The sequence below is a fragment of the Denticeps clupeoides genome, chromosome 19 (genome assembly GCF_900700375.1).
Source record: "Denticeps clupeoides chromosome 19, fDenClu1.1, whole genome shotgun sequence".
NCBI lineage: Eukaryota > Metazoa > Chordata > Actinopteri > Clupeiformes > Denticipitidae > Denticeps > Denticeps clupeoides.
In genome coordinates, this window is record NC_041725.1 from 5,327,510 (window position 1) to 5,347,228 (window position 19,719).

General features: G+C 41.2%; 2 protein-coding genes across 3 annotated transcripts; one reads left to right on the forward strand and one right to left on the reverse strand.

The window, feature by feature from the left end:
* Positions 1 to 1,310: 1,310 nt before the first annotated feature.
* il10ra (interleukin 10 receptor, alpha) lies at positions 1,311 to 5,086 on the reverse strand. The gene is made up of 7 exons (XM_028962494.1): positions 4,841 to 5,086; positions 4,147 to 4,267; positions 3,756 to 3,931; positions 3,510 to 3,646; positions 3,239 to 3,410; positions 3,038 to 3,150; positions 1,311 to 2,724 (listed from the first exon to the last, which is right to left on the reverse strand). Exons 1-7 carry the CDS (start codon positions 4,902 to 4,904, stop codon positions 1,921 to 1,923), a joined length of 1,587 nt encoding a protein of 528 aa, XP_028818327.1. The 5' UTR covers positions 4,905 to 5,086; the 3' UTR covers positions 1,311 to 1,920.
* A 5,109-nt stretch (positions 5,087 to 10,195) lies between these two features.
* On the forward strand, positions 10,196 to 19,097 carry tmprss13a (transmembrane serine protease 13a). 2 transcript variants are annotated; one of them, XM_028962344.1, is made up of 13 exons: positions 10,196 to 10,347; positions 12,782 to 12,953; positions 13,098 to 13,223; positions 13,396 to 13,566; positions 13,780 to 13,906; positions 14,595 to 14,702; positions 14,823 to 14,866; positions 14,975 to 15,137; positions 15,881 to 16,059; positions 16,465 to 16,563; positions 16,642 to 16,784; positions 17,064 to 17,219; positions 18,068 to 19,097. In XM_028962344.1, exons 1-13 carry the CDS (start codon positions 10,330 to 10,332, stop codon positions 18,158 to 18,160), a joined length of 1,599 nt encoding a protein of 532 aa, XP_028818177.1. In that variant the 5' UTR covers positions 10,196 to 10,329; the 3' UTR covers positions 18,161 to 19,097. The 2 variants fall into 2 exon arrangements, with proteins under 2 accessions (XP_028818177.1, XP_028818178.1); XM_028962345.1 differs by having other exon boundaries at positions 10,197 to 10,347; positions 18,018 to 19,097.
* The last annotated feature ends 622 nt before the right edge of the window (positions 19,098 to 19,719 follow it).

Genomic DNA, 19,719 nt, shown 5'->3' on the forward strand with positions numbered 1-19,719 from the left:
GAGAAGAAAAAAACTGTATAGGATACTGTGGTTCTTACCACACGGCAAGTTCTTTAACAACAGAAAGAGACTGACCTAGATGTCTGTATCATTCACATGTCAACGTCCATGGCAAATTCTGATACGCCTTAATTCTTGCAGACCCAATCATAGGGTAGCAAATAAAGTAGGCACTGTGGAGACCAAAGGGAAGTCCCATAGATCAGGAAATGAGAATTGTGGAGGCAGAATTTAGAAGAAGTTCAAGCCAAGTACTTCTAGCTGTAAACTTTTCTAAGAAACTGAATGCGTTTACCAAGTAAAAAAATGTCCAGTTTAATGTACAGTACAGGCCAAAAGTTTGGACACACCTTCTCATTCAATGTGTTTTCTTTATTTTCATGACCATTTACGTTGGTAGATTCTCACTGAAGGCATCAAAACTATGAATGAACACATGTGGAGTTATGTACTTAACAAAAAAAGGTGAAATAACGGTTTTATATTCTAGTTTCTTTGCTCTGATTACTGCTTTGCACACTCTTGGCATTCTCTCGATGAGCTTCAAGAGGTCGTCACCTGAAATGCTTTTCCAACAGTCTTGAAGGAGTTCCCAGAGGTGTTTAGCACTTGTTGGGCCCTTTGCCTTCACTCTGCGGTCCAGCTCACCCCAAACCATCTCGATTGGGTTCAGGTCCGGTTAAATACATAAATCCACATGTGTTCATTCATAGTTTTGATGCCTTCGGTGAGAATCTACCATGTAAATGGTCATGAAAATAAAGAAAACACATTGAATGACTGTACATCAACTAAATTAAATTACTTTCACTAAACACACAGAAGAAAAAAAAAAGTGTTGGACTAAGTTTATTTAGGTCCATTTTCTTTAGGTCAGGTCTAATCACTAATATGATTATTTAAATCAATAATATGTAATATAGTAATATAATAATAAGTAATTACTAATTACTTATGATACTAGTAATAAGTAGAGGAATAAAATTCCTTTTTAAAAATTATGCATACACTGAAAATATCTTACCTCTCCAATTACAGAATATAGCATAAAATTGGAAAGTAATGGAGATGGAGAGTAGAGTGTGTTGTATGTAGGAACAACTTGCTTTTCACAGCTTGTCAGTCTTTCACTTCTGCTTATGTAGATCTTTTGCCTTAATTGCATTGACATTGCTTATGAGGTACTATATAACAGACATTAGAAACAACAGGACAAAAATGTTGCTTCTAGAACCAAAATAGGTTTATTTCAACATTGTACACAGTACTGCAATATGAGCATTTAGAACAGACTATAGGCATGTGTGTGCTTATAGATAAATAAATCACAGTTAATAGTGCAACATTCAGCAGTGAACTGCAGGTGGGGAACACATTTGAATATTCTGACTGGCCACGGACAGTCCAGGACATACATAAAAAAAACTGTGTGTGGGAGGTTTCAGGGTATGCCAGACTATTCATTATATGAAACAGTGGGCTGAAATGTGTAGGCTAGTGACTTTGTGATGCCCGCAAATGTTAGTACCAGGGCTGGCAGAGCTGGAGATGTCCTATGGTTTCAAGTATCTCATTGCTAGAATAAAGTGAATAGTCTGTTAGCTTAATATCAGGCTGTGAAAATGTTTGAGTGATAAAACGCAACAAAGTTGACGATATATGTCTTTCTTCTAAACGTAATTTGGACATCCAAAAACACATTTAAACATGTGTCACTTTAAGTAACATCTGCTTCTGCCTCCTTTCTCTGACAAACATTTCACTTCCTGAGAAATTTCCGGTTTCGGTCGAAACCAGATAGATGGGCTTAATACAACACATTCACCCTTTTTTTTTTTTTTTAGCAAACAGTAGCTCCTGACTGCTTCTTCTATACACTGATAAGGCAGCCAATGTACTCAATGGTTCAAGTGTTCAAGCTCAACCAAAAGTCAGCTCCATGTCACTAAGTGATACAGCAATTGAGTTTATGTGACAGTCAAGCCCCCTGTCATTGTGGAACAGAGCAGAATCGTTGCAGCTCATCAGGCTGTCCTGGAACAGGGGAATATGATCATCCTGCTCTAGTGGTCTCACAGTCTGGAGGACAGTCTTCTTCAGATAACTGGACAGAGGGAAGTCCTGCTTTATTGTGACAGATGGCATGTGATGACAAGCATTTGTCAGTTCATTTCCGATGACCTGGCTCGGCCTGTAGCCACTTATTGGAGCGGCCAAGTTAGTGTCTGTATCGCACTGGCTGGATACATCAACCTTCTCTTCGCGATATGCGTGACTCTCTATCGTGGCAGGACTCTGGCTACGGTACCCGTCTCCCGCGACAACCTCCAAGTCGGGCAGCACCCCATGGCCACCTCCGTTTAACCCCAAACCGAGTCCGCTGTCATCTCCCCTCCTCCCGTCCATCAGTAAAAGCTCCCTGCTTCCCCCGCTTCCGTTCAGGCTCCCGCCGGCATTGTCCAGGCTTTCGCATCCACTGTCTTCCAGCGCTGCTGCCGCCTCCTCCTCGTCTGAGTGGCGGCTGGAGATGGAGGCCGGCTCCATGTTAATGCCGCTGTCCTGGCTCTCCCGCCTCTCCACCTCCTCCAGGATCTTTTTGGTGTCGTCGTACTTTCCTTTCTTCCCGTCCACAAGCGTGCGGGTTAGAAGCCATCCCTTGTCTACAATGACCTCTACGGGACCATCTGTAATGCTGACCGGGTGCCACCCAATTTCTTGGGGTTTCTGCGTGAAGAAGGAAATGAAGCCGTTAGCTGCTGCCTCCAAACTGTGGCACTGTGAGGCATCTAAAACCGACAAACGTGTCCAGTGATTAAATAAAACGTATAATGAGCGAAGAGGGAAGAATGGTTAGTACATCAGGAAACCCCGGAACTTTCCTACTGTCAGTTTTTTAGAGAAACGAAATGAGAAAAAAAAAAAAAAAAAAACATGAGTCATGTAAATTTACATGCTCAGACTTGAGCTTCAGTTCCTTTTTTCTTTATTTTTAAATCATATGTTAACAAGCAGCTTCTTTTTTTTTTTTTTTACCTACCAGTACAGCAGGCATTTTAACAGGACGCCACAGAAAGCAGCTCATGCCAAGCAGCACCACCATCACCAAGATCCCAAGAGCAAGACCCACAAAACCAAACACTGTGTCACCATCTGCCCGGATCAGAAAGGAAATGTTAGTTTAAGGATGGGGGTGGCGGGGCAGTCGTGGTGCTTTTGTTGTTTTCATGGGCATGGTCACCTGGCTTCAGCAGAAGGCACTCCTCCTTGGAGGCGTTCATTGCTTCTGTGGCGAGAGCTTCCAGTGTCACTTTTACGCAGTATTCCTGACCCCACCACAGGTTTTTGAACTCTATGTCCTCTACAGCTCCACTGCTCTCGTATTTAACTTCTAATTTCTCCAAATTTTCCGTCTGAAAATGCAAATGGTACAAAAAAATAAATAATTTTTTTAGTTGGTTGTCACTGTCCATGTGAAAAGAATTCGCACCTACAGACAGAACTTTACTCACATGGCCTTTGATCCGCAAATATGCAGAGTACTGCAGTCCAGCCGTAAATATCGCCATTAAGGTCGGTTTGCTGTGAATCTTGACCTTGATGCTGTCTCCGTTGCCTGCCAGGCTGAAGGAGGGCGGGAGGATTTTAGCTGTTTGCAGCAGAGGAGCAGGTGGATTAGAATTCGCAAAAGAAATAGAAAATTGAGCAAATGGAGTGTGCAGTAGAGCTTGACAGGATTACATCGTTACGGTACTTACAGTCTGTTCTCATGTTTATATTCAGCTTCTTGGACCAGACTATGCCCTGCTTTGTGATCAGTCCAACATAAAGGATGTGCTTCATTGTATAATTTTTGATGAAGGTAGAGACGTCGCACTCGGTCTTGGTGGTTCCATCACACCCGGTGCTCAGGTTGTCAAAACTCTCTCCATAACTGTAAAATAATATCAGGGGTTAAAAAGGTGAACATTTGGAGAATTGGCAAAAATTCCAACAGTTTCTAAAGTGAAACAGGGAAATGTAACACACTTAGATGTAATGTGCTGGGACAGGAAAAGGGTGTAAGAATATAAATGAGTGAACATAAAAATGTGGAATTTTTGTATGACAGAATCTGAGCGGCCAAAGCTAAGAAGAAGTGAGACTGACCTTCCTATTCGGACCGCGTAGCTGGCGTCCTCTGGACAGTCTTCGGGGGGTTCCCAGCGCACAATCACAATTTCTTCCCAGATCTCCACCGTCACATTCCTCAGCTTCATCAAATCCTCACCTACAACACATAGTGATGAAGGCGATTAGATTATCTACCTCTCTTTCTGTTAGTTCCCAACATGTACGAACATGAAAAACGTGTGTGATCTTGCCTACACTGTAGATCTTTTCTTATTTTGTCACCTGTGCGGTTAGACCAGCTCACTGCACCAAAAAGCATGCCGCATAAAAAGAGTTTCAAATGTTGGGAAACACACGTTGCACAGAATAACTGGTGATGTCATCAGAAATGTAGGAAGACCATCTGAATTTCCCACTCTCCGTATACCGCCCACACACACAGACTCAACACCGAAACTCACAGAGACTCATCCAGTGTGAACATTTACTCAATTGTCTTAAAAATGTTCAGTCCAGAACAATTTACTGGATTTGTTAAGAGGAGCAACTCTACTTGAACACCGCCAATACGAAGGAAAAATATTTTTAAAAAAGACATAATCCAAATGCAGCTCACTCGCCCAGACAGATAATATTTACACATGTGAATGTATAATGAAACGTACACACACAAAAATTTGTTTAGAAAGTGCATTAATACAATAGGTCAAATGAATCAAACCACCCTGACCTGAAGCGCAATCCAAGATATGAAGCAAAAGGACAAGAACGAGGATCCAGGAGCGCCAGTCCATTTTGGGGTTATCTCAGGTGCATCGTACAATCCAAGGAGACCTCCTCTCTTGACCCCGCTCTGGTACGAAGTCACACGCATGCGTTCCCTCTGGGTTGCAAAGCAGAAGTGATGCGTGTGGCTTGTCCTGGCCTCATCGCCCTGCAGTAATGCTGTTGACGTATGAGCCGGCAGGGCTTTTACAGCTTCTGTTGGTGTGACAGTTAGATGTGTCTCAGTGTGTCTTCTGTGACGTAAGCGTCACCCTCCCACTACCGCTTTCACACCCACGTTCCATTCACGTTTTTCCCTCTTCCTGTTTTGACTTTATCTACCTCTCTCTTGCTCTCTCTCTCACGCGCTCTCTCAGCCTTTGTTCATTTTATTTCAGTGATGGCTGCACAATCACCCATATTGTAGCATTTAAACAAGAAATAGCAGAGAAACACTACAGTGTTGATAAAGACAGGTACAGAAATCTGAGCAGAAAGCACATGAAAAATGATCGTTTTAATTATCATCTCCATGACAATAATAATGCTATAAATATTAAAAGCTATACACAGCAATAAAATGCACTCAGTTCTTCAGCTCTCACATTTATGGAAAGGTGCATTGGAAAAGCAACTTTATACAAAAAGCAGCTTTATAGAGAATGTGATGAGGGTGATGGGAAAAACCTGTATGGTGACCACAGGTAACAATTTTAGTTCAAAACACAAAGAAACACACTGTCCACACATTTCAACTGTTTTTTTTTTGTTTTTTTTACGTATTCGCTGTTCACAAGAGTCTACCCCAGCAAAGCAAGTAAGGTGGCATGAAATAGATTAGTGTGCAGAGAACAGAAGTACACGTCCTGGTTTCCCATCATGATTCTTATTAGAAAACAATCAGGAAGGAACATGCAAAATGTCAACAGTTTAAAAAAGACCACACGCTGCTTTTTATATAGGGGTTGGTGACATTTAATGCGAATGAAGACTACAATGTTACAGGACATGTAAGTGACATACAGTAGAAGAATTAAAAGTGTTTAAATGTACAAGATCATTATGAGTGTGGGGTGGTGTTGGTGGTCAGAGCTCAATATTCTGATGGGGAAAAGAAAACAGTCCAGACAGTACCGGCCTCGGTAGTTTATGGCTTGGGTAAGTTTTGGCCATTTTTGCCGGAAGATCTGGTGGAACAAACAGATTGACTTTCATGCATTTTTAATGCATTTTTTCATCCTGTTCTTCCTGTTTACGCAAAGTAAGACTGTGAGGAAAGTGACAGCCTTTCAGTTATTACAACCCAGTGTTTTTTGATAAGTAGGAGGTGATTTACACTTTAAAAGAGCTGAGTCACCTACAAATTTTCTTTCCCCCTCTCCCACATGTCAGTGGTACACAAACATTGACAGAGTTAGGGGATCCCCATCCATTATGTCAATGACCCACTTCGTGACCCACTTCGCCGTTTAGATCCGGCCTATGTTGGGCTGGGAAATGGAAGAGTTAAAAGACTGAGCTTGGTGATAAAGAGATGCCGGACCTGTCATGTCACTTTGCTGGTTATTCTGTCCTTTTATAAAGTGTCCAGTGAAGACCAGGGGAACCTCCATCAGCCCACCATTATACCCTTTATTTAAGTTATTTTAGTTATTTATTTAAATAACTTGTCAACCCAAACTTCATCACCTCTTATTTCCCCTCAGTTAAAATAGACAGGTTCATGATCGATACACCTATTTTAAAAAAAAGGGAGCACACCCTTTACTCCAAACCTCCCAGAACCTTCTCCCAGATGAGTACCTACAGACGTTCCTTTTCCCCATCCATTCTGTATGTTCCCTGTTACTTATTAATACAGCATCCACAGTCGTTCACACACATCTGAAAGGCATGAAACACTTAGTCTAACATTGAAGTCCCCCCACACAACTCCCCCCCCCCCCCCCCCCCACACACACACACACACACACACACACACACCCGACAGTGCTGCACTGTCCAGTGCGGTGGCCCAACTGCTGACGCCAGTACAGCAACATCGGCAGCAGCATCAAATGAACCAAGTGATGATGACGCTGACATCCCAGGAGCAGACGCTGCAGATGAACATCCGTCACCCCCGGGGTCCCAATGGTAACACTCTAGGACCTGCATCGGGAATTGCCACACCACCCCTCGTGATGGACTGGGCTTGAAAACCAATACCCCATCTGCAGCTTGGTGGCCGACTTCATGACCCTCATCCAAGATGAGGACTACTACTGTTGTAGATCTGTTGTAATTTTTTGTGGTTTCGTTTTTTTCTTGGTCTTTGCTCTATTTATTCTCAGTCTTGTCTTGGTCTCTGACATAGCGGTCTTGGTGGGAGGGGGAAAATGGAGATAAAATCGCATCCTCACATAACAGTATCATTATTTATTACACCCCTTAATTCAAATGCAACCAGTCATAATGTCACATTGTATTCATTTTCTCAGCAGATACTTCCAGTGCTTCACAGTCCACACACATCATACAATCACGCCATAGCAATGTAAAAATGTAAAAAAGAAAAAGCAGTAATTAACTTTACAGAGCATAAAGAGTATATTTGCAAAATGACATGCGATATCTTGTGCAATACGTGCACAAAAACCGTCGCAAATAACGCATGATATGGGCTGCAATGTGTATTTTGTGCTTTGTGAACGTGCATCTAGACCTTGTAATTGTCCCTGAATGAAGTTAATAACGTGTAGTCTGTGTACCTCTTCCATTGGCTCAACCGGTTATCTTTCAGTATGCGCAGAAAATGAGTCCGGCTAATTAGAATCCCATGACTATGTGCAAGAGCAGCCATAATTTTGCTGTATTTTTGCAAAATGAGTCCTCTCCATCGTGAGGTGTGTATCTTTTTTCAATTTTTTAAAGATGTAAATAAATTTAGGGTAAATTATTTTAAACAACTTGTGCGCACAGCTGACCAGACAAACATAGAACATATTACTCAAATATTTGTAATATGTGTATATATACCCAGTCTCTACATAAGTACAATTTTACAATACATATATTCTTATATACTCGCATTCACTGTTTTTATTTTCTATGACTATTTTTTTGCTTTTTTGTACATTAAACTTTTTTTTTCTTATCTTGTACTGTCCACTTTCTGCCCTGACAATGTAAATTTCCCACTTGTAGGACTAATAAAGGATCATAAGGTTCAGAAGGTTGCCCGAGCCGCCAAGGTGCCACTGAGGTGACACTGAGTAAAGCACCGTCCCCACACACTGCTTCCCGGGTGCCTGTCATGGCTGCCCACTGTTCACTTTCACCCTCTCGTGTTGCTGCAGGCCATAATAGCCAACACATGTATCTTAAGGCAAGTTTAATGTGCGCTTCACAAAAAAAAAATTTTTTTTCGTTTGTTTGTTTGTCACTAAAGCTTTTGCTAAATAATGCTACAAACTTTACATTCAGTTCTAATCACCTCAACACAATAATATACCAAATATGTCCTAAAGTCCTGGTCTCAGATTATGGTAAATCTTATCAAATTATGGTAGGCCACTAGGAACAGGGGTGAGCTCCTCTTGTTCTCTTACCAGCACAGGCCAGCTTCAAAGCTACAAAAACTACATAATAATACACTTGTGGGTAATCCCCATTCAACTTGGACAAGGCATGACACTTGAATAAAACTTGTTTTGGTTTCGTTGCACAGCTGTGACAAGGGATTTTTTTTGTTATGGTTCTTCTCAGAATGTACTTGCTGAAAGGGTTCACAGAACAGAAGGGAGGAATCAAAAGTGGATGAATCAGAGTTCACATGTTCTTTGAAGGGCAAGGGGTTACTCTTTTCTGCTGTCTTTAGGACGTTTAAGATGACGTCATCTTTCTCTTTCTGCTTCTATTAGGAGACACAGCAAAGATCTCAAAGAGTGCACGCAGAAATTTCCCACAGATTATTCTTTCTCCGAGTAGTTCCTCCATGTTTCTGTACACTGCTGATACGTATGTGAAAGGAAAACAGAAAAAAAAAAATATTTCCTTTTTGACTTCCACTCAAAAGCAGCTCAGTTTCCTGTCTTTTTTTTTCTTTTTGTACCCTAATTACAAGGTGGCTCAAACATGACACCAGATCAAGTCCCCCCTCTTGTGGCAAAAATGGTATGCTTCCTCACTAAAACAATCAGGCATTTATATAATTTGCTGACTAATTGATCTGAATTATTATTATTTCCATCTTTGTATGTAATCTAATCATAATCTTTCATGTATCTGTATAGTTTCATTCCAGCAGTCCAGAACTGATAAAAGAGCAGCTGTGTGAAGTGGTTAGCCTGTCATCCTCTTCTATTAATCAATATTTTCACAACCTGAATAGCAGCAGTATAGCTGGTTATATATAACCAGCTTTTGGATTGCAATATTAGAATCTTTGTGTCATAATGAAAGTACATCACAGTATATAACATTAATTTAGTTCATTTAGTATTACAGACTGTCATGTCCATGCGGGCATGACGCGGCGGGTGCACGGAGAGGAGGGCGAAGAGTGACGAGGAGACGAGGAATAAAGGACGCTATCACCTGACATCACGAAACAGGGGTTTAATGGTGAATCACAGGACAGGGGAGACATCCGAGACGTTGACACTGGTGAACTTGGAACATAACGTTAAAGACCTGACGGCGAACAGAAACGAACAGGGCAGCTTTATACAATTAACACAGGTGAAAACGATTAGGGAACATTTCACAGGACAATGAATCACGGTCATTGTCCGGATCACGGACCGGAGTAACCTCTTTTCGGACCGGATCATTATCAAAATAGATTGATTTTGGCATCAAACAAACCATTCAATTTCAATCAGTGATGTACTATTTTATTTTAATGTGTTTATTAAACATATAGAACATAAATGTGACGTTCACATTTACCTGCGTGACTTGGTGCCAGTTTTAGGCTTGGATAAATAGGGAGGGTTGCGGCGGGAAAGGGCATCAAAAATCTTTTGCCGACAGACATTTTTTTCTGTGGACATCCAGAACGCTTTGTCCACTCTGGTGACCCCTAAAGGGAGAAGCAGAAAAGAGAAAACATTTCATTTACTATTTGAATACTATTCTAGTGTCAATATATATTTTTTTTTATTAGCAAACCGTTTAATCTTAACAAGGGTGTGTTTTCCATCGTAAGATTCCAAAGTTTGCTTTGGAACTTGTCCTGCGGGTTGGAACCCAACACAGGAAGACCATGCCAGGTGCAAAATGAGAGAAAAAAACAAATGGAGGAAGAAACAGAGGGTGGGCAGACAGTGTATGTATGGTCGGAGGTGTCAGCCTGACAGAGGTCACAATAAAAGGGTGTTGAATGGAGAGTATAGTGTTCCTAAGGCTGCAGGGCAGGTGAGGCAGACCCACCTACACCCTCTAATCCTCACACTTCTCCCCTGGACTCCAATGGCAGAGCATGACCCGGTAAGAGCTCTGCAACAATTTGCCATTGCCATTTCCCCCCCACCACTTTTAATTTACATTTATCTGATGGCCTTAACATGGAGTTTGAATGGCTAAGGTCTAATATATGTATTAGCAGGTTATTATGCCTTAGTTTGAGATAGGTTAGTTTGAGATTGAGTCGAATTCAGTTGTCTTCAGTGGAGATGCATATTATGATAATTGCCATTTTGAATAGTTCTGCACTATGTGACTGGCTTCAATGTGTTGGCTTAATGTTGACTGCAATTTGGTTATGCGTCAACATTGCATCTTATCACACTTAACCTGGATGAAATATATACCATACCTACTAGATGCTTTATTAATGGCTAGTTGTGTAGTGTATGGTCTGTGATGTCAAGCCACGGGCTCGTTTTGGGTGTAAAACAATATTGCTTTAAGTTTGGATTTGAATTAATTTTCATTCTGTTGACAAACCCCATTAGGTTTCAGGGTTGGGAATTTACGTAAAGCATATAAAGCCGTGCCAGGAAATCTGAGAGTCTGAGATTAATTTCATTTAGTTTCCCGAGAAATGCTGCAGACATGATTGGACATTTTGGTGTGTGTTACAGGGCCCACTTCTATATTAATTTTGAAGTTAATAAGACCTTTTTTTTTTTTATAAAATGCATATTTAGTGAAAGCAACATTAAAGGACGAGAACTTGACCTTAGAAACGTAGCAGCATGCAGCATGTTTGTCTAATTATTCATTGTCACTGCTTTTTTATGAACTGGACAGACCACACCCTTCACATAAAGATGATTATCTTGTGTTACCTTGCTCAAAGAACATAGTAAGAAGGAATTTTCTTTAATGATCTGATGATGTAATGGCTAAAGCGCAGACATCGCTGTCGAAAAATAAGAAGAGAAATATATATATATATATATATATATATATATATATATACACACACACACACACACACACACACACACACACACACACACACACCTATATCCATTACAAGCTTTACAAGCTCTGGATAGTTTTGTTGCGTATACTGCGCAAAATCTCACGACTGGGAGATTTTTTTTAGCATGTGGCAAGCTTTCCAGAAAAACAAAAAACTATTTTTGGGCTATTAAACAAAAAAGTACATAAAAAAGAATCTGGGTCAATTTCTGTATGGTGTCAAATGACAAGGACATATACATTACACACTGCAGTGTTTCCTGATGGCTAAAGACAAAGGGGACAAACGTGACTTTCCACTTTTGTGTGTGAAAATAGCTGGATAGAGGGGTGACGTTTTTGCTGTTCTCTCTTTTCTGCCAGGGTGTCATTGCATTTGTCTCACTGAGGTGACAACAATGTCACCTTTGTCCAGTTTGTAATGAGATGATGTTTGCGCTGACATGGTTCTTTAAGTTGAGCCACTGCTTGAACTGATTAAGAACATTGAAAACGTTAAATTTAAAACATTAAGAAAGCCAGTCTAATGTGAAGATGATGTTGCTAGGAAACACAGCTCTGTCTTGATGTAGGTTTCACACGCCATGCCAAGTTTGTCTGTAGTGCCCAAGACCACTTCTAAAGCTGTAGTTCCCATTGACACAGTTCTGCCTCATGCTTTGCCAGTAAACTCCTTCCTTTCAACTGTCAACCCCAGAAGTTGCTTGACTGATTTGAACTATTCTGCCTCTGAAAGATCCAAATAAAGAATTTGAAGAGGGGATTTATAACAGCCAAAAAACAAGTGAACATAATGGCCAAAGACTTAAATGACATTAATTCGAATAATGTGTCAGCCTCATTCACTTTGCATTACCACCCATTCCTAAGGAGGGTTTCGGTTTCCCAAGCCTATCACGGGATATTGGGTGGAGGGTGGGGACCCGAGCGCACACACGCCGATCACGCACACCTACAGAAAATCTACAGCCGCTAATTCACTGTGTCTTCGGGCGGTAGAAACAGGAGAACCCGTTGGAAACGCGGGGAGAGCATGCAAACTCTACACATACAAAATGTAATTCAACCTTACCAGCTTGGAGGTGTGAGGCCGTGTCGCCGTGCGGCCTATCATACAGCATGTACTCCTTAGGCAACAGAAGTATGAATGTTTTTCTCGCAATCTGAACAGTAATGCTGACTAAAACCGCAAAGATAAGGCTTTGTGTTGGTGTCCCTATAATTCACTGGAGTAATTCTGCCAATATTTTACATACAACACTTGGGTGCTGCAACGGTAGAAATTAGATTTACCTTCCATCTTTAAATAATAGAATACTGTTGTATGTCTGAATGACATTCTTTATCACCCCCAAATAATCCAGCTGTTGGCTTGATAAAGAATGTCATTGAGACAATTTTTCACTTATTTATTTATTTATATTATTTATGTCATTCCAAGAGGGCAATAGAATAAAGTCGAGTGTATATATATATATTTTTTGTTCTGCAGAAAGATGCCCCTCCTCCCTACTACTGTGTATCTCTACACATCCGGCCTCCCCTACACATCTACAAGGAGGTTGCTTATACCAACACATTCGGACTGCCCGCATACAGCCAGCCACACTATATTCCCCAGCATGCACCTGTGGTTGCCGCTCCTGTGACCCAGCACAGCATCCGTAAGCCCAAAACCCTCCTATTCACCCTCGTTCCACCCGTGTCTTTAATCAACTATGGTGCAGAAAGCACGCTGCTCAGTGTTGTGCACTCAGTGCCGCGGTGTGTCCTTGTCTTAATTAAATGGCAGTGTGTGTTTTGTCAAGCTGTTTCAGCGGCCCCTCCCTACCAGCATAGGAAGGCATGCTGTGGGAAGGATGCCCAGTGTTATGGCGGATCAGGAGTCACCGTTTTTCTGCTCATCTTTCTGGCCATTGCCATCTGGCTGGGAGGTAGGGGACATCAGCAAAAATTGATCAGCACATTTCAGCAAACTAGGCTCTCACTGATGATAAATGTGGGCGCGGAATTAACCAGAGGCAGAGTAGGCGTCTGTGAGCATAAGAATTCTGTTCTTGTTTTAATGATAAACGCACACCTTTCTCTCTCACCCTCTTCTCCAAGTGCATTACAGTAGCAGGTTGGCCACGACGGTGATCCTCCAGAGCTACACAGACAGCAAGGGGAGCACAGAGCAGCCGCAGAGCATGGCCACACCCGACACCTGCTCCAATGCCACCGTGCTGTGTGACGCACATGAGGACTGCCTGCTGGGCAGCGACGAGGCCAACTGCGGTGTGGACCTGTCTCACACACACACATGCACACATTCAAAATCTCACCACAGCAAGCATACTGTGTGTCCATATTAAATGACTGTTGAAGATACAATTCAAATGTTTGAAAGACAACTCAACAGAGAGATATGGAAATTCATGTAATAAGCAATATTCTTTAAATAGCATTTTTTTCCCACATAAACAAGTAGCTTCCTATGTCTATGTCCAGTGCGGTTTGACTCAGACGGGGGTCTGCAGATCAGAACAGCAGAGGATGGCCGTTTCCTGCCTGTGTGCTACCAGGGATGGACTAAGAGCTTGGCTGACCAGACCTGTGCTCAACTGGGCTTCAGACGGTATAAAAAAAGTCTTCTCATCTCACGTCCACGAAGTGGACAGGATAAAACAGAAATATGTGACAGTTAGCCATGTTCTCGCATTATGTTCTTTCGCTGTTTATCTAATCATATCTGAATATATTTGCTTCAAATAACAGAAGTTAAGTATATGCTCCCTGCATGCCTAAGAAGCATATTCGTGTCATATGGGAGACACACAGGATACTGAACAGCCATTATGTCAAATGTGTGTAACCTGTCTGACCTGTGTCTTCTCTTTATTTAGTTTGTTCACCTTCTTTAGCTCGTCCTGTTATTCTTGGGTTTTATTAATTCTCCTGGTCAAGCAATTTTGTCTTGACATACAAAAGCATATGTCAATTGGTTGTATTAAAGCATCTACTAACAACATAAATGTAACTGCACAATAAAACCCCACACCCGCTCAGCCACCAGCTCATAAATAATATCAGATCAAATATCAGATCAAGCCGTTGTAAAAAATCATAAATTCATTGTTTTTTCTTTTACTTACTTTCCTACCTTACTTTCCAGTGTGACTTACAATCAGCAGTTACAGGGACAGTCCCCCTGAAGACACTCAGGGTTAAGTGTCTTGCTCAGGGAAACAATGGTAGTAGGTGGTCATTTGGTTCATAGGCAAATGTGTTTGCCACTAAGCTACTTCCACTCTTATGTTTTCCAGCTCTTTTGACTTGAAGCCACTGAAACGACAGCAGTTCAAAGGTGCCGTGTCCATTGTCGCCAGAGAGTCCCACAGCCAGACTCTGATTCAGGGCCTGGTCACTGTCAGGTAGGCAGCACAGCCCTAAATTGCCCATTGAAAGTATTGTACCTAACTCCCAATATGCGTAAATACATCTGTATAGTGCTGTAGTTACACATATTTAAGTTATATTTCTTTGCTCCGCAGCTCTTCTTGTCCAAGCGAGCAGACAGTCTCTCTTGAGTGCATAGGTAATATTTATAATAAAAAATATAATAATAAAATATTACTTTCTTGGTAATATAACGTGTAAAGTCTAATCAGTTCTAATCATTCAGACTTCTGTCTCTATTACACAGAATGCGGTCGACAGCAGTCGGTCACCCGAATCATAGGGGGCAATGCTGCAAAACTTGGACAGTGGCCATGGCAGGTTAGCCTTCACTTCCTGGGTGTCCATGTCTGTGGTGGTTCCCTGCTTTCTCCAGACTTTGTGATAACAGCAGCCCACTGCTTTCAAAGGTCAGTTTCGATACCCTGATGGGATCATATGCATAACTGTTTGTCATTTTAATTTCTGATATTGTGCCATTTTCTGGTGCTACCTGGATTTTGGTACTACATTTCACTTGAATGCGAACAAAGTCAAAGTTGTGTTTGTTATTGCGATACACACAACAAAATGTGTCCGCTACATTTAATCCATCACCTTAGTGAGCAGTGGGTGGCCATAAAAGGTGCCTGGGGAGCACTGTGTGGGGATGGTACCTTGATTAAGGGGACCTCAGTGGCACCTTGGCAGCTCCGGTTTCAAGTCCGCTTCCTTACCTGCTAGGTCACCACTGCCTCGTTATACTAAGCTATTTTAACTTTTCAGGCCATTCCTTTAAAGGTTTTCAGAGAGTAAATGCCTTTAAATTTGCATATAATGTTAGTTTTCTCATTTAACCAAGGTCTAAGGGGGACTTTTTGCACTCAACTGTATGGGGAACATAAAATTTAATGGCAGTCAGCTACCTAAAAGCACTAAACCAGATGTGCGTAATAAGTGCAACTGACTTTAATGCTCAGTTCTGGAAGATCTCCAGCAAGGTTTTATCACAGATTATCTGAAGGATAGAATTTAGCAGGTATCAAAACTATGACAAAGACATAGTGTGGGACCAGATCTGCCAGTTCTCTTGGAGACCTGACTTTCCTTTTGCACCAGCTTGCAGTTAAACATGACATACCACATCATAAAGATGTGTTTTGTTTCCATGAAGAACCAGCTCAGTTTCCATGGAACCTCGAAACTGGAGAGTCTATGGAGGCACACTCTCCCAAAAGCAGCTTCCTGAGCCTTTCTTGGTAAAGAAGATTATAGTGAATGAAAACTACAATAAGGGCACCAATGACCAAGACATTGCCCTGCTGAGACTGACCCGTCCAGTAGACTTCAATTGTGAGTGTGTTGCAACTCTTAATAATTGATTCAATACTTTAATACAGTGACACTCATGTTTAGGACAATGTTACTACAACGCTCAGGAAATATTTATTTGCCACCTTAATAAAATGATTGTCATAATCATTTTATTTTGGGAAGCTCCAAACCTTCATTGTAATTGTGAAAGTTCTAAAGACTAACATGTCTCAGTGAAAGCAAGTTTCAATAAAATAAAATTCATTAAACTGGCAGCAGATGACTACTGAGTAAACAAACATTCCTCTTCATATGTCAGTTTTTACTTTTAATGTATATTACATTTCATTTATGAATTATTGTGTGTGTGTGTGTGTGTGTGTGTGTGTGTGTGTGTGTGTGAGAGTATCTTACAGAACTTGTCTGATTCTGCCACTGTGTCAGATGCTGTCCAACCAGTCTGCTTGCCTGCATTTGATCAGAGCTTCACTTCTGGAACCCAGTGCTGGACCACTGGATTTGGAACTACAGAAGAGGGAGCAGGTCAGAAAAGCAGACAAAAAAAAAGTGTAAAATATATTCATTTCTGGTGGTGAATTTATTTTTCTTCTTCTTCTTTAGACCAAGCCTCCATTGAGCTCATGGAGGTAAGCGTCGACATTATAGACACTCGTGTGTGCAATAGTAGCCAAGTGTACCAAGGAAGAGTCACAAAGAACATGATCTGTGCCGGAGATATCGAAGGAAGAAGAGACACTTGTCAGGTAGCTTCCGTTTGTACAGTTCAAGCCCCCTGGCACAACTCCCTCTGCACACGGATATTCTAAAATAACCTTCGTTTTTGTGAACTAAAGTTACATCCCTTGGCTCGTGGGATAATTCAAACCAGACAAATGGGCCTTTCATAAACTGTGAAGAACCATACAGCTGTACAAAGTTGCTCTGTTTCGAGGGAGACTGGAGAGGGTCAGGGTGTGTGAAACAATGTCATGACTCAAATGACTTTACTTTTCCCTTCTTTTTGATTTTGCCTGGGTATTCAGGGAGACAGTGGTGGTCCACTAGTGTGCACAAGAGGGTATTGGCAGTGGTACTTGGTGGGGGTGACCAGCTGGGGGGCAGGCTGTGGGAGGAGGGGCAGGCCGGGCGTCTACAGTAGTGTCCCCAGCATATTGCCGTGGATCTACAGCACAATGCAGGTAAGACAGACTTATAAAATATAATGATAATAATAAAGTGAATTGTCATTGTGATACACAGCAGCACAGTACATGGTGCACACGGTGAAATGTGTCCTTTGCTTTTAACCATCACCTTTTGGTGAGCAGTGTGTGGGGACAGTGCTTTGCTCAGAGGCACCTCAGTGGCACCTTGGCGGATCGGGATTCGAACCTGCAACCTTCTGATTACGGGGCCGCTTCCTTAACCGCTAGGCCACCACTGCCCCCTTCACTTATCAGACTGCCATTTGATGCATTGCATGTAATCCAAATGCACTGAAAAAATGCACCTTTTCAGTACATCCATCCACTGTAAAAAGTGAACACTGGTTAAACTTTAGAAAATAGAAGTAATCTGTCGCACCTAATGTTTTAGAATTGACATAATGTAAATAAACAGGTTACAGCAGGCTTGATTGGTTCATTCACATTAAATCAATGCAGAAATATTAGGTGTGACAAATTACTACAGTGGATTGATGCACTGAAAAAATTGTTCACTGTTTTTTTCACATTAGTTTTTAAAAAATAGTTTGCTCTTTTAAACTAAGCTATTTAGTTTATGCTTTTTACTTTACTATAATGCTGCATTGTTTGGTTTATTCACATAACAGCAATGCTAAAATATTAAGTGAGACAGATTCATTAAGTTTAGTCAGTGGTCACTTTTTTCATTGTGGAATTTATTCACTATGAGATTTCATGGACTGTCGTGCTCATCCATTTAACACATATCATGAGTGACTGTACACATACATTTATCCTTTTTGTTTACAGCTTGAGAGACCGTGACCCATCTCCAGTAAAGTTGCAGCTTACTTTTTCAGAACTCACGGGCTACAGCATCATCCTCCTTAGAACCAGCACAACCAATCAATCAAATTGACAAGGCAGACAGAGCAGGAGTGGGTGAATGCTGACCAGCGAGGAAAGTCTGTAATGATGGCGACGCTGTAAAAAAAGAGTGCCTTCATTTTCATCCCAACTTTTTCCAGTCAAGAGATGTTGACAATATATTATGGGTTGTGCAGGGAAATGTACAGTATGTACAGATATTTGTTATTTGAATGTATTTCTGTCTTACTAGCTTGATTCTGTCTTTAAAAAGAAGTACAGGTAGGGGTAAGGACTCACATTGTTCTTCCTCAATTCTGACCCTAGAGGGCGCTATTGATGAGGTACAATGTGAGTCAGATTGCTTTCAGAAGAGGCTAACAGCATCCACATATAGTTAAAGTGGGAGGGAAATTTTGGCATTGTCCTGGGGAAGAAAATCTGCCGTGGCATAAGATAAGAAGTTTCATTCCCAAAAGCAACCATGCAGGGAGCAAAAGACAAGATTAAAATATGCAGCATACAAATAAATGTAAAAAGTGCAATCAGTGTAAAATATAACACCGATTTGGCCTCTAGGGGTTCAACACCGCGAAATGCTTTTAGTCTGGGACTAGGCTTACTCCAAGGCACTAGCAGTGTTAATTGTCTAAAAATTATACAATGGCTATACTGTATGTCAAATGTATTAAACTAATATGGTGAAATGAATACCTTTGTATTTTAAATATGCTGAAAGCTGAGTCAAAAAAAACAGCATGCTACTGTTCTTCACTGGGTTTTGCTCTAGATTACAAATTTGACCTGGATTTGGGACCTGCTAACTGAGTTAACAATCCCACGGCCTAAAAACATGCAATTGATTCCTTGAGCACGGAATAAGTGTAGAGTGTGAGCTTCCCTGCTCTTGACCATCCAGAGGCAAGTGGCTGGAACATGGTTATAAGAACGTTCAGAGTGTGGATGGAATAAAAGTCAGAGCCCTGAATGTGGTCAAGATCTAATAAAAGTAATAATAATAAAGTGAAGTGATTGTCACATATGTCACCAATAGAACTACACTGCATTAAGTATGATAGAACATCAGCGGCTCTTTTTTACAGCACATACCACCTCGGAAAGGATTTTACTATCCTCGAGCACTGTAGTAGTAGCCTAGTGGGTAACACACTCGCCTATGAACCAGAAGACCCGGGTTCGAATCCCACTTACTACCATTGTGTCCCTGAGCAAGACACTTAACTCTGAGTTGCTCCAGGGGGGGACTGTCCCTGTAACTACTGATTGTAAGTCGCTCTGGATAAGGGTGTCTGATAAATGATGTAAATGTAAATGTAGGCATACTTCACGGGTTTATTACGAGTTTCTTTTTATTAACTGCCATCCACTGCCAAACACACAACCAGTGATGGTAATATTGTCCTATGCTGATAATATAATCATATTTAAAGAAGGCTTTATTAAAAGGCCAAGTAAAATTGATATGGGCAAAATATATTGCATAATATGTAGATGAAAATAAAAAGGAAAGACAATCACAAGAAGGGCTTGTCACCAAATGTTACCAACTGTATTATTATTATTTTTTATTACATTTTTTTTTGCTCATGCATCAATTTTGACTATGTCTCTCTCTTCCCTGGTT